This window comes from Mustela lutreola, chromosome 8, assembly GCF_030435805.1.
Source record: "Mustela lutreola isolate mMusLut2 chromosome 8, mMusLut2.pri, whole genome shotgun sequence".
Classification (NCBI taxonomy): domain Eukaryota; kingdom Metazoa; phylum Chordata; class Mammalia; order Carnivora; family Mustelidae; genus Mustela; species Mustela lutreola.
The window spans coordinates 69,606,533-69,631,911 of record NC_081297.1 but is presented as its reverse complement, the minus strand read 5'-3'; the positions used below and the strand labels follow the sequence as shown (position 1 = coordinate 69,631,911).

Below are 25,379 nucleotides of genomic sequence, written 5' to 3'. Positions count from 1 at the left end.
CACCCCCGCCCACCCCCCAGCTTCACCTGCATAGTCACTCTCTGCTCTTGGCTCACTCAGACCTGCTCCAGCTCTCAATCAGTCTGCTCTCCACCTCCAACTCCTTGCACTTCCAACTCGCTTCCTCAACTTTTCTCATTGCATTTATTCTTCAACCTCATTAGTGCTTCCTGTTGTTTGTACTTTTCCCCTACTTAACAGTCCTGAACTGTCCCCTTACCTTCTTTTCCATCCAACTTCAGTCTCTTTAGTCCTAAATGTGATCTATTTTTGGCAAAAACCATAAACTTCTTTATCCAGAAATAAAAGTCCCAATCACAGACAAACTAATCACTTTCTTCCTTGTACATCTGAGTTGTCAAAAGGTTCAGGAGAAATTGTGTAACCAACCAGATGAACAGCACAGCCTGTAGTTAGCAACTTTATGTAGGTTCCTTGACATTTTCTGGCCTCCTCATTATGTTTCTTAGGCAGCTTTTCAACCCATCTTAACTCTACCTCTGACTCCGCTTCTTCTTCCTAACAACTCACCTTGGGTCTTGTTTCACAGAGAAAATAAAAGGTGTCAGATACAGATACCTTCCTTTTCCACTAAAACTATACATTTAGCTACATCTATTTCCACCCACTCTTCCCTCCTGTTTCCATCTACATGTCTCTCCAGGCAGCAAAGCAAAGTCCTCCAGTTTTGCTCTGAACTCTCTTCTTTCTGCTCAAATTGTGCCATCAATTAATTCCTCCCTTCTACTTTCACTCTCAGTCCCCCACTGCATCTCTGTCTCTCTCTCTCTCCCCACCCCACTGTAATGGACAGATGCCATCAACATTTAAATATGATCTATTCCTATTTCTTCCCAACCAGGAAAAAAAAAAGTCTCAGAACTTACATAGGTACTTCCTATAATTGCTCCATCTCCCCTTCCATTCAGAGTCAAATTTATTGCAAGAAGTATCACCACTTTTCCTCTCCACTCCCCATGGCTCTAATCTATCCTCCTCTCTGGTTCACCAAAAGTGACGTCACTAAGACAATCACCCATATCTTGAATCTGATGACAGAATGTTAGGTATCGCTGTTCCTGTCCCATCAGCACTTTTGGTTATCATGTATCAGTCCCCCTTCCTAAAACCTTCTTCTTTTAGCGTCCATGGTACAAAATTACTTCTAATTTTCCATGTAAATTTCAGACTACTTCCAAGCTCTTCCATATCTTGTAGATTTTATGTTTTAAAAAAGATTTATTTATTTGAGAGAGAGAGAGTATGTGTGTGTGTGTGAGTGTGTGGGGGGAGGGGCAAAAGGGGACAGTCTTCAACCAGACTCCCCACTGAGTGCAGAGCCCCACATGGGGCAACTCGGGGCTCCATCTCACCACCCATGAGGTCATAACCTGAGCCAAAACCAAGAGTCAGATCTTAACGACTGAGCCACCCAGGTGCCCCGTACAGATTTTAAATCTTGGAATGCCTTCAAGATTGGTCTTTGTCTCCTCTCCCCTCCCCATATTCTCTCTTAGAGTGATGCTGACCATTTCCAGGGCTTCAGTTATCATCTATAAGCAGAAGACTCTGATCTTTGTATCTGCCATTCTTACCATTCTTTTGAACCTCAGATGTATACATTAAACTTTAATATCTCCCCTTAAACATCCATGGGCATCAAACTCAATGTGACCAAAACTGAGCTCATAACCTCCTCCTAAGCCTTCATGCGTGCCGGTGCTCTCTCCTTCAGTAAGTACCAATCTGTCTACCACTTGCACAAGTCTGAAATACAAAATGCATCCATAATACATCTCTCTCCCTCATTCCCTGAAATTCAATCACTATAAGCAATCTATTCTACTTCCTACATATTCGAATCCATTCACTTCTTTCCAATTCCACAGCCATTATCCTACTGCAGACTGCAACCCCTGTCCAATTGGACTGGTGTTAATGTTTCCCAACTAATGTCCCCCACATCCCCTCCTGTTCCTTTCAATCTGATTCCCATACTGCTGCAAAGTAATCTAACTAAAATATAATACTTCATCACATTTTACTGCTGTTTAAAGCCCTTCAGATGCTTCCTAATGCTTTGGTGATGAATAGCAAGGTTTTTCAAATCACCTGAGAGGCCCTGCATCGTCTGGCCACTTCTTCCCTCTCCACTTTCATCCCCAAATACTCTACTTACATTCTCACACCCATTCACTATGCTCAAGTCACACCGGACAAGTTACCACATATTATACCTCATGTAAGAAAATATTTTCTTTTTGGGGTGCCTCGATGGCTCAGTTGGTTAGACAACTGCCTTCAGCTCAGATCATGGTCCTGGAGTCCCAGGATCCAGTCCTGCATAGGGCTCCCTGCTCAGCAGGAAGTCTGCTCCCTCTAACAACCCCCCCACTCATGGTCTGTCTCTCCCTCATTCTCTCTCAAATAAATAAATACAATCTTTAAACAGAATTTTCTTTTTAATGATGATATACTATCTGGTGCTTGAGGGTGTATAAAAACAGGCATTTTTTCTCATCTTTTACTGAAATATAAATTGATAAAGCCTTTGAGAACAATTCAGCAATACATGTCAAAATACTGCAGGTTTTGTATAATGTTTGGCTATAAATTCCTGGTTGTTTTTTTTTTAGATTCAAATTGATATAATAATTATGGCAGTATTTTTAAAATAGTGACACCTGAAAACAAGAACAACTGAACACTGCTTTGTTAATCCCGTAGAATGAATATATTTTCTTTCATGTATAGAAAGGCCTCTTTTGATAGAGAGAGGAGAGAGAGAGAGACACAACATTAATACTGCATACATGAAAACTCAACACAGTTTTTAGCACAAGCTAAAGAAACTACCCCAATTAAATATCTTTAGTTTCCTGATGTGATGATTGGATTATTTCAGAATTATTTTTTCATATCCTACAGTATTTAGAATCAGAAAACAGTCTGAACTTGCCCTCAGTGAAAGTTTGCAACATTCATGACAAAGTAAATAGCGTAAAAAAGATGATTCTTTCCATTCTTTTCAGAATGAATGCTTTTTCTAAATGGTATTAGCTTTGTCAATTGCTGCCACACATCACTCCTAGTTACTCTGCTCTATTAAAGCCCCACTTCAAAATATAGAAAGAAAAATAAAATAAAAAATTTAAAAATATAGAAAGAATAAACTTGTGAGGAAAATAAAGAGTGAAGGAAATCACAATAAATTACTGCTTTTGCAGGGGCACCTGAGTGGCTCAGTGGGTTAAAGCCTCTGCCTTCGGCTCAGGTCATGATCCCAGGGTCCTGGGATCGAGTCCTGCATTGGGCTCTCTGCTCAGTGGGGAGCCTGCTTCCTCCTCTCTCTGCCCGCCTCTCTGCCTACTCGTGATCTCTCTCTGTCAAATAAATAAATAAAATCTTAAAAAATTACTGCTTTGTAGATGAGGATTAGACATAATAACCTAAATTTATAAATCATAAAAATCTAAATTTAATATATACAGAAAAGATGGAATACAATAAAAATTCGTGGGATTTTTGGAATTCCAAATTCTTGGTAAAGGTGCTCCAAAACATGGAACACCTCATTCAATAAATAATGCAACAAACATTTATTGAGCACCTACAATGGATCAGATGTTGTGCCAAGTGATGGAGATGTAGACTTAAATGACAAATGAACCCTGCCTTGTGTGAAACGCAATTAACTGAACTCATTCTATATGACCCTGGGTTAGAATTTCTCTGTAAGCTCCCTCGTTACTTGCTACTCACCTAGGACCATTGTTACTTCCACCTTGAGATTAAAATCGTAAGAGTTCACCATTTATGGTCCCTGCTTTTCTGGGCTAGTATTCTTTAATGGCACCATACCACATTTCTCTTCTATCTGAACCACTGTCCAAGAAGGAAAACTGCATGCCATCTCACATGCCATCTGTTATTGCTACCAGTGATGGCCTCAAACATGGCAGCCGACCACGGTTTCACCAAGCTCTTGATACCACCTTAGAATTTGGGCTGCACAAATGCTAGAAGTCAGTGCCAGAGTGAGAACCAGGCCTTCAAGCTCAGTGAAGCTGACCATACTCCATATCCTGTCATTCTTGACCATAACTCTCCAATTTGAAAGCAGCAACCAGACACATCTCTCTAGCTTTCATCCTCATATCTCTCTGGATTTCTTTCACCTTGAATCATCCCCCCAAGGTGCTGAAGATTGTAGAAATGGTTGTAAGTTCTGTGTTCCCTATATCTAAGCCCCCTTTCAATGTGATCTTACAGGTCCTCCATCATCTGTACTGGTCTCGTAACTTGACGTGGCTGACAGAACATGGTAGAAGTAGTAATGTCCAACTGAGTTCTTAGCCTAGGTCTCAAAAGGCTTTGCAAGCTTGGACTTTCTCAGAAATCTACAACTGTCATGTGAACAACCCTTGGTTAACCTGCTACACTGGCAAGATGCTCAGGTATGCCAGCCACAAAAGCAAGGCCATCGTAAATGAACCAGCTGAGCAAACCCACCATCTCACTATAGATGCATAAGTAAGCCCAGTCAATATAGACTAAATAGATCAACCCCCCCCCCCCCCAAAATTTCCAAGTGAATCCGGACCAAATTTCTAATCAGTCAAATTACTGTTTCAGGCTACCATGTTTGGGGATGTTCTGCTACAAAGCAAAGCCAACTGCTCCCCAGGGCTTCCAATCCTCCATCTCAAAAACGTTCATATATATCCTCCATAATCTGCCACCTCAAAAAATGCACCTTTACTTCTCTGCTCTGACTGAAACTTGGATTTTCAGTGAGGGTAATACATTCTCTGAAATCACCTCATTTAGATTTTTTATATTCCCCCATGACAAGTATGCTTGCCATAGGAAGGAGTGTCATTCTCAAGAACCACTCTTTCATACTCATGTAAAAATCAATTCTCCTTTTGGATATCTGTGACATCTATCTCTTCCACCCAGTACTACCACTCCTCATTGATATCACCTCTCTAGGACAGTCCCCAACTTTGGAACCTAGAAACAATCTTGCCCTCCAATCTGTCTTGGGAAACTGGTCTTTTGAATACTTGTTCAATACCTAGAATCTAAGTTTGCTTACCTCCTAATATATAGCGAATTTCATGCCCTCATCACTTAAGTATCCATTTCCACAGCCACACCGTTGAACTTGTCAATAGCCAAAATTATTCCACCTCTGAAATATTTTGAATCTTAACCCTTAAGACTGATTTCACTAACATACAAAATAATAATACGAATAATTAAAGAAACTTTTTCTGTGGTACCCAAAGAATTATCTCAAAAAAAAGTTACCAGAATCAGACACACATATGCCCGGGCTTTTAAAACCATTTAGGGGGTGCCTGGGTAGCTCAGTTGGTTGGGCAACTGCCTTCGACTCAGGTCATGATCCCGGAGTCCCGGGATCAAGTTCTGCATTGGGCTCCCGGCTCCATGGGGAGTCTGCTTCTCCCTCTAATCTTCTCCTCTCTCATGCTCTCTCTTACTCTCTCTCTCTCTCAAATAAATAAAATCTTAAAAAATAATTGAAAAATAAAAAATAAATAAAACCATTTAGGGGAAGGTAATTCTCATGATATGTAAACATCATTTATAAGCATAAATGAGGTGAAATAACCCAGGAATCTTTTTAAAAAAAAAGAATGGTAGAGGATGGTAGAAATTTGTTTTCCAAGATAATAATTCAACTAGAAAGCTACAGTAATTAAATACTGTAGAATAGGTACCACAAGAGACAGATTAATAGAGAACAATAGAAATCTTAGAAATAAGTTCAAATACTTAAAAGTATGTAAATGTTTAACATAAGGTAAAGTAGTGAGTTAATCAGTGAACAAAAGGATTATTCAACAAATACTACTGGAATTACTGGCTAACTTGTTGGGTAAAAAAGAAAAGAAAAGAAAAGAAAAAAGAAAGTTAACCAGAATTATTATCTCATGCACACAAAAATAAGTTTATTTAAACTTAAAATGAAAAAGAAAAAAAATAATAAATAGAATTTTTAAAAAGGGCCATTCAGAGCTTAGAAGGTCAGTATTTTTATAAATAAAAAGGCCTTTTTAGCATGAGTGAAAGATTCAATTACATAAAATTTTAAACCTTTATATTGAAAAACACTCAACAAAAGAAGCAATATTATGAAAATACATTTGCAACATATAATGATGAGTTTTATTATAAAATGAGCTATTACAAATCAGGAAGCAAAAATACAAATAACTGAATTTTAAAGTGGATGATTTACATGAAAAATTAAAAAATACAAAATTATCTACAAACACATAGAAAATAATTTCAACAACCCAGATTTTTACTTCTGTTTCTTACCTCTGGGACAGGTAAGAAATAGTTTCACATATACAACTGTTTGCTCTGCATTTCTATTTAAGTGTCTAACACACATCTTAAACAGAACATATCTAAACTGAACTTTTGATTTTATCACTCTCCCACACACAGCTCACATAGCAGCCTTCCCCATCACAGTAAAAAGCAACCTCATCCTTCTACTTCCTCAATCCAAAGCCCTTGGAGTCACCCTCACTCTTCTCTTTACTCATACCCATACCAAGCTATCAGAATATCCCATTAGCTCTACCTTCACAGTATCTCCAGAACCTAACGTCCTAGCACCACTACCTATTGAAGGTACAATCATTTCTTCTCTGGATAACAGCGAAAATAGACCTGCCTTGCTTAAAATATGTAACTCGTACACTTAGCACTTAGGGTAAAACTAAAACTCCTGAATCTGGCTCCTGCTTACCTCTCCAGCTGCATTTCACATCATGTTCTTGACTCTCCGCACATGGACCACACCAACCACACCAGCTTTCTTTCACAACATCCCATCTCCTGATACAGAGCCCTTGCATATTACATTTGCTCAGCCTGACCATTCTTCTCTTCACTAATGTAATGCTATTGGTTCATCCTTTCTCAACTGCAACATCATTTTCTGAAGCATGCCTTCCCTGATCTCCTTGCTAATGAAGTTCAGTTACTGCAGACACTTTATCAACAACCTACTGCTGCAACACCGCATGCATATTTGATCATTATATGATTAATATCCATCTCCCAACTTAATTATTGTGTCTTAAAGGGCAGACAGCAATCTTATTTGCTGTTCTTACAGTTCACCACTGTATCCCCAGTGTCTAGAAGAGATTAATTCACAGAAGGCTCTTACTATTATTTTTCAAATGAGGAGACTCACTGGTAAGGTACAAGTTCTATATGCATGGACCTATCACCCCCATACTACTATTTCTAGAATTATTCCAAGCTCTCTAGTGTCTAGGTTCATTGGTGGACATACGGCCGACTCAGCCAGGAGAGTTAACCCAATTCTTACATTCCACTTCACATTCTACTGACTATCTCCCCAAGCTCCAGGTCCTTGAGCACTTAGGAATCATGGTTTGAAGGGACATTAACAAATGAAACCAATCAGTGAACAAGCACAGTGTCCATCTTGTTCTATACCAGCCCACCCCCTCCCTTCTTTTCAACCAACAAACAAAAGTGACATTTCTGAGATTCAGGGCCTGAGAAATTTTGGAGGTAGACTACACACATAGACATAAATGGGAAATTTCATAAGACTGCTTGCTGTGCAATGACCTAATTCGTGATCAGAAAGCTCAATTCTTTTATTGGTTTAGGAACATGACACTTACCCACAAAATAATGTGAAGAGAATGTGTTACACACAGCATTTTTCCCCCTCTTCCTCCAAACATCATAGAGAATTAGCTTCCCGATATAACAGTAAGAACTGAGGCAAATAAAGTTTGTGTCACATGTCTTCTTACAAATAATGCTACCATAAATTATGGGGACCTTAAATTGGCCAAAAAAGATTGGAATAGGTTGAATTAAAACTGAGATAATATCCAGGACAGTCTACATACACTGGGTTTCAGCACTGCAAGGGACATTCGTGCTGGCTCACTACCTCCTCCTGGATCACCATCTCTGAAATAGATTCAGGAATCAAGAGGCAGGAAACACAACTCTAAAGACACAGGTAAATGGGAGCATTTTTGCAAAGGAGAAAATTCCTTTAAATTAAGGAATTTAAGCTCATGGAAAATGCATTGTTCTAACATTTTCTAGTACTGGGTTGCTTTTATTAATCTTCTTACTCTTACAATAAAAAAACCAGACATCAGTGTATCTGGGACATGCATAGTTACAAGTTGCATGAGAACAGTTTAATTTAACATCAAGACAGCACAATCCATCTCAGCATGGCCACCTGGCATAAACGAGAACTATATATCTTAAGAGACAGTAGCAAGCTTCAAAAACCCTGGGAAAGCAGACCCATGTGAATTTTTCCACCAAGTGCATTTAGAAAGAGACCACATCTAATGAAAACCCAAAGAAAACTTCAAAAAACAAAAAAGATCTGGGGACTGAGGAGAAGAATTCTCCATGATCACTGACTTTTATAAGAATTCCATTTAAGATAGTTTTAAGTTTTTTTTTTTTTTTTTAAGATTTTATTTATTTATTTGACAGAGATCACAAGTAGGCAGAGAGGTGGACAGAGAGAGAGACAGAGAGAGAGAGAGAGGCAGGCCCCCTGCTGAGGCGGGACTCGATCCTAGGACTCCAGGATCATGACCTGAGCCGAAGGCAGAGGCTTAACCCACTGAGCCACCCAGGCACCCCAAGATAGTTTTAAGTTTTAATTCAACATGCTTCTCCTGTTCTTTCTTTACCAAAATCAAATAAAAACCCAACCAGAAGGCATTTGCTTTTGAGATTCCTTTCCTGGATGATCAAAATCAACAGTTTTTGTTCCATACATGAGGTACTACAAAGTAATGGAAAGTTGTGCCTCCTGTAACAGACACACATACTTCACTTTAGTGATGAGTACAAGTTTACATTTTTTGTCGCCTTTTTCACTGCACAGAGAAATAATAATGATAATCCTAAAATTGTATTTCCTAAGAATTTATAGATCCTTTGATCATGCGGTTGGTGCTATCTCCTGAACATCATAAATTGTGTGCTTCTCCATTCAAACCGACGTTCTGTTTCCACTAATATGTTACTCATCACATGAGGCAGCCTCTGAAATCCACCACATGTGGTGCCACCCCTCTCCTGGCTACATCCGCTGGGGCAAGTAAAAGAACATTCCTAAGCTTTGGTTTCCTCGTCTTCGTAACAAGCAGGAGAAATAATTCGTGTTAAGTTCTCCCACGCAGAATATACTTAGTAAATGTTAGCTTAAATCATAAATCCGAAAGCAGGTATTCGGAGACCTTCCTGCACATTCGAGATTCGAGAGAGAAGAAAGCTCTGTGGAGAGATGAGGCAACAAGGACAACTCCGCCACTAGCTAAGTCTTCGCTACTCACCATGCCTTCCATGTCCTAGCAGGGTTGCCACTGCCCTGGAGCTGGTTAGAAAGGCAAACTCTCGGGCTCCACCCCAGAACCACTGAATCATATTTTCATGTTAACAAGATCCCCAGGTGATTCATATTCCCACTAATTTTTGAGAAGCTCTGAGCTCAATGATGTGCTCCTGCGTGCAGACCTCACAGCTCGTTAGACAGAAATTCAGGTCTCAGCAAAATTATCAATGTATGTGTCATGGAGTATTCGGTCACTTTCCAATGGCTAAAATCATAAATATTATATGTGTGTGCTGTCCATTATGGTAGGTGGACTTCAAATTCTTTTTCCTGAGTTACTAAGCTTGTTACACAAGTGTTGTGAGATATCTCTTTACAACTTTAAGTAAAATTTATAAGTGAGGGCCATTCTGAAGCCTGCCAGCCCAAAGTTTTTTGTACACTATCAATGAAACTAAAGTATAAAACAAACAATAAACCTAAGATCCAAGCATCAAGTCTTTTTTTTTTAAATTTTTTATTTTTTAAATTAACATATATTGAATTATTAGCCCCAGGGGTATAGGTCTGTGAATCGCCAGGTTTACACACTTCACAGCACTCACCATGGCACATACCCTCCCCAATGTCCATAATCCCACCACCCTCTCCCTATCCCCCTCCCCGCCGCAACCCTCAGTTTGTTTTGCGAGATTAAGAGTCTCTTATGGTTTGTCTCCCTCCCAATCCCATCTTGTTTCATTTATTCCTTTCTACTCCCCAAACTCTCCACGTTGCCTCTCAACTTCCTCATATCAGGGAGATTATATGATAATTGTCTCTCTCTGATCGACTTATTTCACTAAGCGTAATACCCTCTAGTTCCATACACGTCGTCACAAATGGCTAGATTTCATTTCTTTTGCTGCCGAGCCTCAAGTTTTAAAAATCTAGTATGGCCCATGGCTTTGGCCCAAGCTCCAGAGACCACATAGCCAGTTCCCCAATACAAGGCAACAGTTTCAGTGGCTGGAGGGAAGAAGGTGTGACTAGGACCTGCTGGCATTCAGAAGCAAAATACAGGCAAAGGCTCTCAGACATATAGTGTGGGTAGAATATTCGAGGCACAGGGCATTGGATTACAGCAGCCATTCCAACGAATAGATATTTTACAGGCCTAACATTCCCAAGTTCCATTCTTAGCCCCACTAACTTCAGAACAATTTTTTAAAGCCATTTCATGTGCATTTTTATAGTTAAATAGTTTTGAATTTGGGGCCAGCTTTTGCTTAAAAAGAAACATGCCTGAACTGTACTCTATCACAAAACCATCTCTAAACTCTAAAAAGAGAAAATTCCTTTCTGACCCTTTCTCACACTGAACTCCTGTATCATAGTGTTTTCTTCATTTAATTTTTAATCTATGCTAATTTTATACAATCTGTAAATATATCCTGGAGAACACAGACCACATCAAGTATTCAAGGCAGCCACTGGGGAGCCCAGAGCAGCTGAGTGGCTATTTTACACATTTTGCTGGGGGTGGTAGGTGCTGGGCTCTCTTCTGTGATGGTCAGTATGATGTCCATTTCCTTTTTCTATGCAGTTGTTCTTCCGGAGTTACTACTTCCTACAGGATGGCCAAAGTCAACTTGTAAGATGCTTTAAATTGCACACATCTTATTTTTCCTATTCTAATTTCAAAATGCCATTTTGTACGATCTCTACTGAGAAGAAAATGAGCTCATTTTTAAAACAATTACCTAACAACACTTCAGATAAGAAGTTGCATTTTTCTGCCTAAGATAAGTGTTTTTCTTCTCTTTTAAATTGAGTCTCATATGAATGATATCTAGATTATCGTTCTTTTGCTTGGGTATAAATCTGAAATCCTTTCACTGAAATCCTTACACCACTAAGGAAGACTAGCCTCCTGATCACCTAAAGAGCCCCATTTTCAGTCTCCTAGAGTTGTGCCAGGCAGTATGATTTAATTATTATTACAGAGAGATTTGCATAAAGCTTTCTTCTGAAGAGTTTTAGGCCTTTTAAGCAATGTCATTAGATGGGCAGAGAAATTCTTTTGAGAAAATGTAATGGGGCATGAAAAATAATAAAAATCCACAAAATACATTTATTCAAGAATCTTAATAATGAAGAGAAATTATAATTCTGAGTATAGACCTAGAGGCTGAGTACTCTCTATTATTTTAAAATAAAACAGGATTAAATAGGCACAGCATAATGCCTCAGAATCAGAGGGCCGTCCCCCATGTTATGTCTTCTGGAAAACTACTCTCATTTCAGAATAAATAAATTCAGTATTCTCTTATGCCATCTATGGAATTTACTGAAGATGCAGAACAGCAATTAACTTCAACAATAATTGCATATGGGCTCACCAGATGACACTGTGGTAAAAACAAGAAAGTTGATGCTGCCATAGACTATCTCTCATTGAAGGATTTCCCACTGATTGCTAGTACCTTGTCAAGGTTGCTGGATACAAAGGAGCCACCTTGATGACCTGTCAGGTACAAGTGGTGTTTTCAGGTTTCCCTCAGCACTGCCAACTAGTGCTCCTTCTTAAAAGGGAAATCACCCAAGACCTGTTTTTGGAATGATTTGGTAAGAGCTGGCAATATTTAAAAGCGCCATAAACTTTGACTCAGCAATTCCATCATTAGCAATGTACCCTGCAGATAAAGCCATATAAAAATGCACCAAGATTACTTAAAATGACATCCTGGAATATTATTTTTAATAAGAAAACAACAAATCAGAAGTGACTGAAATATCCTTTGATGGAGAAAAAGTAAAATTATACTAAATTATACACTGGAGTGATATGCAGTCCCTTAAAAAGTTAATTGATATGGAAAATCTCCAAGATAATGTCCAGGAAAATGTGTGATATCATTTACCATATATGCAAAGCCTACACCATGCATATGTGAGTGGGTGCACTGAGAATCATCTGGAAGGATAGTTTGGGAGGGAAGGGAGAAATAGGGGGATTTTTATGTTCTATTTTACATCTTTTCAGATGGATGGAATATTTATTGTATGCATACATTATTTTTAGTTAAAACATTAAAAATGCTGTACTGGTAGAGTCAGACAACTTCTATGACTCTGGACTGTAGCATGGAAGACACAGCAACTAAATCATTGTGACACCGTCATCACCCTCTGATTCTGCCCTGCCTTTTTCTAACATCCCTACTCTGCTACCAGCTGACTCATAACAGTAAATTTTTTGTTTTTCTAAAGATCATTAAACTGTATCATGCGATGTCTTGTATAGTCATTAATCTGAAGGTTATATTGTTAATTATTCTTGCTTATTAATAAATTGCCGGTTCAGTATTTTCCCACTGACTTGAGATTTATCAGCTTTTATAATGCTTAAAAGATAACATGACCAATGCTTTTTTGAGGAGTTTCTGAAGAAGTATTAGCACAAAATTAATGATACTGTTTAAGAAGCCTATAGGATTATCTTGACGAAGTCTCTTTATTAAAACTTAGCTGATTCCTCTTTAATAAGTTTAATTATCTTGAATAAGTCAATTGAACTATTTTCTTGCGCTTTTTCCACATATACATATAGAATTAGAAAAGTGTATTCATTCTATGATTTATCCACTACTCTTTTAAATACCAAATAAAGTTAATTTGGGGGAGAAAAGACTGAATCCAAACCTAGTGTTGGGGAGCTTCATCAAAAAACTATAACTACCAATTGACTCATGAGCTGGACCCAGGCATTCAGAGGCTCTTCACCTCCTCCCCTGTCCTTGGAATATGGGTTGTTTGCCTTTCCCACACTGGATGGTGGGAGGGCAGGTACGGGAAGACTGGGAGCGCAGGTGCGGGATCTGGTTAGTCTTGCCTCAACTCTAAGTTCCCTATTATTAACATTGTTGCCTACCAACCTGGAGTGGCCTGTCTCTTTCTGCCCTCTCCCCTTGTCTCCTGCTCACAGGGGCGAGTCTCAGATTACACCTGGGTAGCTCCGGGGAGAGTGGTATACATGATTTACAGTAACACCATTAGCCCTCAGTTCACTCAGGTGTTTGCTGTGACATAATGTTCGCTAGTAACTACAGACTTTTGGGGAGCTTTTTAAAAATACTGCATCTGATAGTAAAACAAAACATCTTCCTTTTGATGCTTATTTCTCTTTTTCATTATTGCATACATCCCCTCAATCAGCACTGGCATTCTGGTCATGTAGCCCCTTGTGTCTCTGTAATGCCAACTAATTTATAATTGTGTTCATGCATAAGAACCTCAAGCACATACTGCATATTTCCCACGCCTCTGGCATTCCTGAATAGACTGCTAAGTTTATTGGTTATGTTGCTCCAAAATGATTTTGTTTTTTAATGTAACCTAATTTAAATTGTGTTCTTTATTTTAAGAACAAAGAAACTCCTTGTGAATTATAGCTCACTGATCTTTATTTCTTATCCCTGTATTTACATATTCAGAAGTCTCTGAATCATTTTTATGACAGTCATTTATTTAAAAAAAAAAACTTCAGATTACTTAAGTGGCAGCCATTTAATCTCCATCCCCACATTACTATGCATTTTAAGTGACACAGCTAGAATCATCCATATTTGCACACTAACATGAACATAAAAGAGTTAAACCTCCCAAACGACTATCTCCTAGTCAGAGTATATATACAAATAATCTGCTTTTCTTTTCTATTATTTAAGATTAATGAAAATAACCCATAAATATATGAAAAGTTGCTCATCTTCATGATTCATCAGGGAAATGCAAATTTAAACTATAATATGAAATCATGCGCCAACATCATTTATCATAACCTCAAATTAAAAAGATCAAAAATGCCAAATGTGGGTAAGGGTGTGGAATAACTGGTATAACCACTTCAGAAAACAGTTTGGTAAAACAATTTTACAAAAGGTTAAAAAGTTTTGTCATACCGTAAGAGACTCTTAATCTCACAAAACAAACTGAGGGTTGTGGGGGTGGTGGAGGGGGGGGGTAGGGAGAGGGGGGTGGGGTTATGAACATTGGGGCCGGTATGTGCTATGGTGCGTACTGTGAAGTGTAAACCTGGTGATTCACAGACCTGTACCCCTGGGGCTAATAATACATTATATGTTAAAAAAAATTTTTAAATTAAAAAACAAAAAACACACAAAAAAACAGTTTTGTCATTAAATAAAACAGTAAACCCCTGAACAAGCAATTCTACTCAGGTATATACTTATCAGGCAGGCATAACACCAAAAAGCATGTAAATAATGTTTACAGAATGACTAATTATAAAGGCCAAAAGTGGACAGCACCCCACTGTCCTTCAATAATAAACTGGACTGTGGTACATTAACAAAAATGAAATATATACCACAATAAGTATGAATAACTGATATCTACATGCAAAAATATGGATGGATCTCACAAACAGGATTTTGAAGGAAAGAAATCAGACATAAAAGAATATATAATGCATGATAAATTGGTTCTTACTGTCAACCTTGGTCAAGACTTATCCAAAATACTGAGGAAAAGAGTGCCTTGAAGAGAGTAGTATCTTATATCAAAACACAATTGGGGAAAAAAAAAAATACCTTCCCTTACATACTAACTGTGTGATCACAGAAGAATCATCTGACCTCATTTTTCCTCTGTAAAACAGAGATAATAAAGCTTTACCTCCCCAAAGCAAATGACTGTTCGGAAGATCTTTAAGGTCCTGTGGGGCTTTACATCTATGACCCAATGAGATAGTTTCACTGCTTTCTACATTCATGAATAAAAACACAGAGTTCTTTAACAAAAACAGTAATAATAGCTCACCTATTCCAAGCCACTTTACATGTATTTACTCATTCAGTCCTCACCCTAACCATATAAAATAGATACAAATATTATAGAAAAGGAAACTGAGACTCTGAGAGTTTTGGTAATTTGACCAAAGTTGCACAGCTAATAAGCGGTAGTCAGAATACAAACCAGAAAATCTAACTCTATTAACCACATACTTAAATACTCGATATGCAAAGACATTATAATAACTTCCTTTTTTCTAAGCAGACAGGACTTTTTAAATTAAGTTTAATATAATCTGTTGTCTAATCACCACAGAGCATATTAAAATGTAATCTATATTATATATTGAAACTCTGATCTTGCTCAATCAAAGGAAGGATGATTTTAATTTATTCATATAAATCAAGACTTTTTAAAGCAGTATTAATTAAAAATAACTATCGGTACTAGACAAGCACCAACCAATGTTGGTGGCCACATTCACATTTCCTATACTTGATGCCTCTCCAGAAAAGGAAGGGAAAACTGTCTTCCTTGTTATTGTTTTAAACATAGCCTCTTCTGTAAGACATTATAGTATTAGTTCAGATTGCCTCAGATTCCCTATTTTCATGAATCACCTTCTCTGTGAAACAGAGCTCTCTGTTCAAAACTGAATCTTTAATTTTTTTTAAAATTTCAGTGACTTTCAATAACTTTCTGTTTGCTAAAACTTTCATCAATTATTTTCTGACAGTTCTTTTTGTTTTCTTAACCTGGGCTGAGATTTTACATATTTTAATTGGTTGGGCCTCATCCTATTTCAGAGTTAAAGTCACTCCAAAATATTTAAACTTTACATTTTCCCAAGTTATCTTGAATTTGTGTCAGTCAGTCTCTTTGTTAGCTAGCTGAGAGCCTGTGACTAGGATGTGGTGACTGTGGCTGAAAATGGAGAAGTGAGAGGGATGGAGGCAAATCCTGCATACTTTGCACCACGGCCTAGAGTCACCCAGGACTCCCAGTGGTTTTGCATGGTAAGCTTAGTTACCAGTGGATAAAAGTAGATCACTTAAATTAATTGTACCAGATAGTTGGTTTTTTTAAAAAAGATTTTTTATGTATTTATTTACTTACTTGAGAGAGAGAGAGAGAGGAAGAGAGGGGAGGAGCAGAAGAAAAAGAAAAAGCAGACTCTGTGTTGAGCACAGGGCCTGAGATCATGACCTGAGCAGAAATCAAAAGTTGATGCTTAACTGACTGAGCCTCCTAGGCATCCCTATGGCATATGGTTTTAAAGAAGGAGGTAGGCTCAAAAAGCACAGCACTTCCAGTTGGAATGTCTCTGAGACTTACAGCTAATTGTGTGTTCATGGACAAGTCATGTACTTGCTCTTACTAGGAAGACAGAAGCAATGCCTGCCTTATAAAATTGTTGTAAAGTTCACATGAAGAGCAGAATTCTGTGCCTTCTAACTGATGGAAGTAATTTGATTTCATTATAGTTGTGATTATTATTACCTTACTTATTTGGTGTTGGCATTCCTACCTTTGGATCTTCTGTCTCTGTTGAACTTCACCACAATAGCTCAGGGATAGGAGCAGGAAGAGGCTTAGCCCCTCCTTCCAACACTTTCTTATGTAGATTAAAATAAAGAAAAGGGACAGGCTTAGTTCTCTTTGACTTCTTTCCCAGAACAACAACCCTTTTACTATTCACCAGTATTTATATTTGGATAAAGAGCTGGAGCTGAATTTACAGAGGGAAAATATAAAGCAGACTGCAAAATAGGGCTGCTTAGGGTTGCACAAACAACTCTGTTAAAGGGAGCCGGAAAGCATTCAATAAAGAACACCAAAAGACCGCGGGCCACTTGCACTTCTTTTGTTCATTTCAATCTTGGCAGTCAAATTCAGCAGTTACGTTATATGTTTTTCCTTCCAAGGACTTTGGAAACAAGTGATTAATCTCTTTAAACCAGTCTCACTAAATATATATATATATATATATATATATATTTTTTTTTTTTTTTTTTAATTTTATGTCCTTAAAAAGGCCTTTGAGCAACAGAGTTGCAAAGACAGGATGAGCTCAAGGTCTAAGAGGAAGGCTTATGGTTCTCTTTTAAAAAGTAAAAAACATAAAGCTTAATTCATGCTCCACTGAAATTAAGTTCTCGCCGTGATCGTATAGTGGTTAGTACTCTGCGTTGTGAAATTAAGTTCTCATAAAGTAGAACAATGATAATACTGGGAACACTAACATAAGAAAATAAGACTATCATATATTATAGAGAGACACACACACACTCATTCTGATGTAACTATTTGCTTCTCTCACTCTGCACATATGAAAATCTGAATAATCTAAGCAAGTCAGTTACTGATTATTAAATTTAGTTTAAATGTTACCTTTTCTTTTATAAAATAAGTTTTTGTAAACTTTTCACAAGCACATTTCCTGAAATATTTTGACTGACTGGTTTTTAAATTGCGCTTGTAGAGACACATTCCCAAATAATCTTTAAGAGTATTTACCGTATGAACTAAATGCTTAGTTCCCTTAGGAAAAAAAAAATTCTGTGGGTGTTTACAGAAAATTTCTTGCTAGCTCTTGTAAAATGTTGAATTCATCAGAATGAGACATACTTGGAATACTCAACATACAAACAAATACAGGCACAAATCCTTTATATTCAATGGCACTGCTTCACTGACTAGAACCAGAAAAATAAAGTCACTTTATCCTTAATACTTTTAACCACAGAAAATGAAAGACTCAAATAAATAATTTTGGCATTTATTCAGTGGTATCGTGGTCCCCTCACTGATTACTTACTTGCAGCTTTCTCTATGATCTATGAGACAAACACAGTCAATTTTCAATCATTAATGCTGAAGTCTGCCAGAAGCACTTTGCATTAATAAATCTCAAAATATTTTACCATTTCATTAAGTCTAACTGCATGTTGTTGGGAAGATTTCAAGCATTGTCTGATTTAGTAGGCAGCTGACTACTGGTAACAGAGACAAATGGTAAAATCAGAATTGAAATTCACTACTTCTGACTAATGCATCTATCATGACAGTCCATTATTTCAATCAGCCTGCCTCTAATAAAACTGACATCACTTAATGCAAATCTACTATATTCAGGGGTAACAGTGCAGAAGTATGTGTGCAAAGAAGGATAAAAGAAGAGCAAAAAGTCTGATTCCAGCTATTGCTGTGTTATGAATATAAAGCCCTAGAAAGGGCCCTTCCTCCTGTGTCTATCTACAAAGAAAACTATTGAACATCACCACCAACTTTCCGATACTAAGGTTAAGTTCAAGAAAAATTCAGATGACTCCTCACTGAGGAAATTAGCTAGTGACACGTGTAAGAAAAAATGCATTCAGTCCTTCCTGGATCAGCCAAACCTATCTGACTAGGCTAATACACTTTCGTGAAATGGACTGGCTTCAATGAAAAGTCTAATAAAACTAAATATAAATGAGCTCCCGAGGGAATTAAATCAATGGGCTACAAAGCGACTTCCTGATTTTTTCCTGAGAACTCGTCATTTTCACCAGCAACAGCACCCTGCACACTGCTTAGGCAAAAGTCGGGCAAGGCAGTGGTAAACGGAGCACCGCGAACAAAAGCCCCATCAAAAGGAATGAACCATTCATTCTTAGCTCCTCTTTCCCTCACCCTAGCCCTCCCCTCCCCCACCTCTCTGCCTTTGCGCATGCGTCTTTGATGATACTGCCTTCACACAGCCCTGCATATTCTACAAACTTTATCACATTTCCGTTTACATAGCTTCCTATTCCTTTGGACAAAAATAGCTAAATTTTAAATGCTTCTTTTAACAAGAATTTAAGGATAGTCTTTTAAAGCGTAAGTGACGTAAATGCAAGGATTTCCTACTGAAGGAATGATATAGAACCTACTTTGAGACAGCTACAAATTCAGAGAGCATTTCCTGACATCTGAAGTGAACCCCACGGGACTAAGAAGGTCAAAAAGCTTCCCCACTCAAGGGTTTGAGCCCTTTTTTCATGAATTGACACCATGGCCCCGTCCACACTGGACAATCCTATAATAAACATGCTCTCAAAGCTCACTTATATCGTGGATTTCCTCCGTCCGGGTGGCTGAGTGTGGACCATTCTTCATCTATTCTGCAGGTATGGGTATCAAGTGGTGCAATGAGAGAAATGCCTACCGCTAAGTTCCTTACAGATCTTTCCTACTGTTGTCACTATACAGAACAGATTCCTCTAAGAAAAAACTTTCCTGTTAAATAAGAGTATAACATTTATAAATGGAAAAGAACTGATCAACCAAAGTAGAGAAGGTATTCTTCCAATTCACATCATTTCTAAAAACTTTTTAGGGTGCCCAGATCAATAATGAGTAAGTATTTATTAATAGAAGATTTGTTTTTGCCAAAACAAAATATTCAACATAAAAGTTATGCTCACATTTGCATTCCTTACAGCACTTGCCATCCACATATGCAAGGGCCGACTTAAGGGGGCAGTCAGGAACCGGACAGATCAGAGTTTCGCACTGGATGGTTCCATTCTGAGAAGAAAGCAATATTTAAAAAATTTCCAAGTTGCAGTGTGATAGCCTGAAAGTACTTTTTAATCCTAAATTTCAAACTCTTCACATAAAATGCCATAAATACTACTATTCTTTGTGTTTATTACACAGTAAAACCCATACTACAGGGACCTACAGTAATACGAATTGGGTCCTAACACAGTTGGTGATTAGCTCCCATCTTCTGTCCAGTGATGATACTACACACCCTAGAGTTCTCCCCCTTCTGGAGTTAGAAGGATGAGAACATGGATGGAGGGAGGAGCACACACTGACAACGAAATAGCAAGTTAGGGGTAAGCCTCATGTCTGCCCAGATTATGCACAAAGTGAGTATCCACAAGCCAGGGGATTTCTCAAATAGCTGCTGCCCTCCTGCAGACCTAGTCTCGGGACCCAGAATCTTCCCATGGATATTTAAGCACCACTACAAGGCAGCACCAAACGGCAAACAGAATGGCAAGAAATTCATTTCCCAATGGTCAAGCAGAACTCCCAGGCAGCTAGCTGTTTTTCTAGTCACCTTATTGACTTCACTATACATATCTTGCATTTTACTCAATTTGATTTTTGTCCCCATTTAACAAGGTGGGAAGGTTTTACTGCATTGGTAAATGCTATAATTTTGGTGGAAACATTGTATTTTCCCAAACAGAAGTCATATGATGCATGCACACACACATGACTATCTCATGACTTTAACATTAATACATGAAATTCTGTTTTTTGAACAAACTTAAGAAATTTTTTTAAAAGGCTAATTCACAGAGACCTCTGGTCTCTTTCCAGTAAATGACTTTAAACTGATGAATTCATGTGAAATTTAAAATTTAAAAACCAAACTAGTCTTGACCTTTTCTTGGAAAATGAATCTATTTTTAAAATAGTAATGTGTTAAATATTTCTACTTTATGAGTATGCAATTAGAGAAATCATATTTATTTAAATTATCTAATTCTTATTCCACCACATTAGCAAACCTTTAAAGATTGCTAAGGTAAATTCCATTACTTGTTTGTATGGCTCAATCTGGTGACAATATTTCATACTGCATATAATTTAGTTTTATTTAAATGCAGTAATAAACCCATGAGGGGAAAATCCCTTGAAATGTTAAGGAAAATGGATAGAATCCTTTGGGAATCACCTTCGCTAACCCAATTTAAATTGTTAACTTCGTGTGTGCACCAATAAACTTAAGCTTTATAGCATTCCTAAACCATAATCATCTTTATAGGCTAGAAAGTATCTTTAATAATGCAACACGCAGTTCTTTAGATTTGACCGGGTTGGCTAGTGTTGTGTCTTGGAGGAAATGGGTCTTGAAATTTTCATGATTACATTGTTTTAATAAATTTTTAAAGAGTGGGGGCATCTGAGTTCCCTTCATCTGAACTCTCAGAGGAAGCCATACCAGGCACGTGCAGTTCTTACAGCCGTCTGTCCAGGACTCAAATTCTCGGTAGGTGGTTCCCTTCATGGTGCAGGTCCTCTCACAATAGCACTGATCCAACCTATTCATTCGCTGCTCAGCTCGAGACAGCTGTGGCACAAAGGAAGGGGTTCACAGTGTTCACCATTCCAGCAACACAGAAAGGAAAAATACTTCAGTAGGCATCGGAATTTTTCTGCATATAGCAGTAATGATGGCTGGGCCCATCTATTATGGTCATCGATATATTAAATATATATATTATATATATATACTTTAAAAGAAAAGTTTTTTCCCTCTTCTTTTTAAGGTAAATTTCATTCCTGCTTTTGGATTAAAAAAAAAAAACAAAACAACAGCATGATTTACAAGATATAAATGGGGGTTAGGTAAAAACGGCATCACTCACACTGCAGAGAAGGGTTTTCCATTTTTAAAAATGTTTAATTTTATGAACATGCTTACTCAAGTAAAGAAACAAATCTCAGAATTTGTTGTGTCAGAAATGAATCATAGATATAGGAGACAACTTGCAGGTTCTTAGTAACTACTATGAAAGGTAACAATAGCCTGGTGAAATTGCAAGGAAACTTGACACATGCTCAGGGAAGTGAATAATCTACAACAGCAACACAGTGGTAGAAAGCATCTGTGGGACCATTCCCTTGACGTAATTCTAGGGTCCATATTCTTCACAATGCCTCCTCACCTCCATCCTTACAAAGAAAAACTAAGTAAAAATAAATAATAAAAAAACTAAAATAAACAATAAATTCTACCGCAATAAGCAATGTGAAAATCAGGTAATCTGCCTCATTTCTGATTTACCGAATCATTTGTTACACAGAAGGCTAGGATTTAAATATTTATAAGCCCTCTCTTTGAGCAGAGATTTAGATTCAATCCCAGCAACAGTGTAGAATAAGAAAAGTCTCAAAGGTGAACATTTGTGGTTATATATATATAAAATAAACTGTAAAGAACCTCAAGGACTCCTGAGCTCCCTGCACTGTATTTCTAAGTAGCTTTTACCTTGGCTGATGTTTTGGCCAAAATATCCTGCAGCTCCATGATTTTCTGCACGAGTCCATGGAAGTCATTGCAAGTTGGACAGGCTGAAATCACAAACAGTACATTGATCAAGTTGTGTTTATAAGGAGGTCAATCTAGTTAAGTCCAGGCTGACAACTAATGTATGGGACCTCCGATTTCAAACTGACATTCTGGACAAAATTAAGGAAGAAATGCACTTTTTTATCACACAGCACAAAAACTAATGGACTTACTGCGATTAAGATCTGGGCACTGAGCAATAAATCCTTGGGGCATGACAAGTAATTGCACATCTTGCATTATACCCTGTGTGTGAAAAATTTTTAAAAAGACATATTACTTCCATCTACCCAAATTATGTTCAACAGTCAAGTTCATGAAGGAAAACATTTACAAGATAGACGCACCAAGATCCCCGACAACATCTTTTTGAATACATTACTTCTACTTCAAACCAAAGGGAAAGAAATACATCAGGCAAAATAGATGATTACCCATGTACTCTCCTATTGGTAATATTTTTAAAGCCTTAAGATTAAATGTCAAGATATAATTAAGAGGGAATAGTCATGTTGTTTTGAGAAGTTATTTTTACTTAGCCACTGGAGAAAGGCTTGAAAATGACCTTTAAATACCAACCCGAAAATCACTTCTGGTTTCAGCAACAGTGAAACTGATACCAATTTTAAACTAACTGCAGCCATCAAAAAGAAAGATAGAAAAACGAGTCATAAGTGCAGTACTCATCTGAGCATTTCTCATTTTTCAGTCAGATCTTTCAGAACTAATTTCTCAATTTATAAAGGACAACAGATTCATTAAACAGCTGCCACAAGACTTAGTGACAAGTGCTTAGGAGCATGGAAAGTTTAGCATGAAATTTTTAAACATTCCAGCTACAAATGACCCATTTATTACAGAGGGCCACATCACATGTCTGTATGTAAAATTTACATGTATCCTTAGTCGCTAAGGCTTAATTACCTTCCACCTTCCTGAGCTCTTAAAGCAAAGGCCAGTGGTAACTCAAAAATAACCTCATCAGATGCACTCCAGCTGTCCCTTTCATCTACCATCCTTCTCTTCCTTCATCAACTTTACATACATTTTTAATTAATATTTCACTTCTTTCCTCTGAAAAATGCAAACAGAATGTCTAATGACAGGGTGACAGTACCAGCATATTATCAAGATAATTTTGAATGTACCTACAAAATAACCAAATATTGGCCTATATCTCCTATGTGTTTTATTAATAGCAGAGTATATGAAGAATGTCAATATGAATGATAAATATTTTAGTATACTGTGTGGAATTGCTGGATCTGTTGTTTGCTTGGGGTTTGGATTAAAAAGGCAACTTCTATACAAACTCCTTATCACTTGGAAGCAGCAACATGAAAACAAGGTTACCATGTACAGTTAAACAGTGTGTGCACTGTACAACTCCACTGGACACCACTCACAATCTACAGTAAAAATTATGACCCCTAAAGAAGTACTAGGAATAACGGACATGTGAGAAGGATTCTAAGGCCACTTCTGGGCCCCACGGGAAAGACTTCCATGGTTAAATAGAGGAGAGTATTGACACCTACAGATTTGCCATCCCATATGTGGCAAAAAAAAAAGGCACTGATTGTTTAGGATCTATGAGCATGGAGTCGATTCCTCATGGCAAGCTTTGGGCAAGCCACTTAACCCCTTTGATTCAGCTTATGCACAAGTAAAAGGAAAAAAAAAAAGCCTACTTCAAGGCCAGGAAGACTAAGATTCCGGAATAGCACATAGAAAGCACCCGGTTTCCAGGTAACAAACAGTTTTAATAAGTTTGAAAAACACCTTCCCAGAAACACGTACTTAGAACACAACTTCAAAATCACTGGTACCTACTCTACCCAGAAATCCATGAGTTGGACACAGAACCCATTATTCTTGTTAACAGCCATTCGCTGAGCCACTTCAATGATATAAGCACTGTCTTAGTCCCTGGAGGAAAATGATTATACTACCGGTTTGCAGTCAAGCAATTTTCTGGACTTTATTTCTTCATCCTTAAGATACAGAAATTTAAGCGAGATGTCTTTTGGATCATCTACAATGATTAAATTCTATGGAGTGTGTCTCTAAATAGGCACTACAACAAAGATACAAATTATGACTGTTTCCTAGTTTTTGACAGATTTGTGCATATATATGTATTCTTCTTTCACTTTCTGAAGTACATATAGACCATGAATAGTGAATATTGAGAAGTCTTCAACCCTCTTATTACTAACAACCTTATAAAAGTATCATCAAAGGTGATGTTTCAGTGGCAGTTTGTTTATAAATTAACATCTTAGGTATTTAATACTTTGAATCCCTAACCTCAACAATGATATGTTAGTTTCCTGACTGCTACTTTGTGATCATCTGTGTAAAGTCAAAGATCAAACTTATTCAGGAAAAAAGAGAAAACACTGTAGGTGAGCTAAATAAAACCCTTATGTTAAAAAAATAATAGACAAAATAGAAAAAATATACAAACCAAGCATTATTTTGTTTCACACCACAAAAAGCAAAACATCACTTTCCAAACTCATGAGAAAGCATTTATATTTCTATGCTGTCATCAGCCCTTAGCCAAAACATACCTTAAAATATCCATGTGCATTATTTCTCTGTCCGAGCCAAAATGTTGTGCCCAGAGGCAAGTCTGTGGAGGGCTTTTCTACCACTCTCTCATATATTCTATAAAAAGGAAATATCAGATAAGCAGTGTGAGTTAACAGTCATTTCTTAGAATCTTCCCCTTCATAAACTGAGAAGATTTCACTTACTTATTGCAGTCAACATGCAAAATCAAATGGGAGGCACTGATGGCTAAAGAGAGCTTGTGCCACTTGTCATCAGCCAAAATGTACGGAAAGACTTCTGTGTGCGGGTGGTGACTGCCTGAGCGGTAATGCAGTCTGACTTCATTCCGATGGCCGCTGCTCTCCAGTTCCAGGTACCTGCACAGAGAAGAGCCACATGGGGCCCAGTGAAAATAAAGTTCCAAAATTATGGACATGACATCGGGCCCCCAAAAGATAGAGTCTCATGCTTTTCCTATTCCTCTCACTGAGGAAAACT

The 25,379-nt window shown here is 37.7% G+C and overlaps 1 protein-coding gene across 5 annotated transcripts in view; it reads right to left on the bottom strand.

Annotated features, from left to right (window-relative positions):
• NELL2 (neural EGFL like 2) overlaps positions 1-25,379 on the bottom strand; it is a 420,543-nt gene that overhangs the window by 238,519 nt on the left and 156,645 nt on the right. For all 5 annotated transcript variants that reach the window (XM_059185586.1, XM_059185588.1, XM_059185589.1 and 2 more), the window contains 6 exons: positions 25,085-25,258; positions 24,899-24,995; positions 22,496-22,568; positions 22,242-22,324; positions 21,192-21,320; positions 19,654-19,756 (listed from right to left, as the gene is read on the bottom strand). In XM_059185586.1, coding sequence (XP_059041569.1) covers positions 19,654-19,756; positions 21,192-21,320; positions 22,242-22,324; positions 22,496-22,568; positions 24,899-24,995; positions 25,085-25,258 — 659 coding nt within the window. The remainder of the gene's footprint in view (positions 1-19,653; positions 19,757-21,191; positions 21,321-22,241; positions 22,325-22,495; positions 22,569-24,898; positions 24,996-25,084; positions 25,259-25,379) is intronic.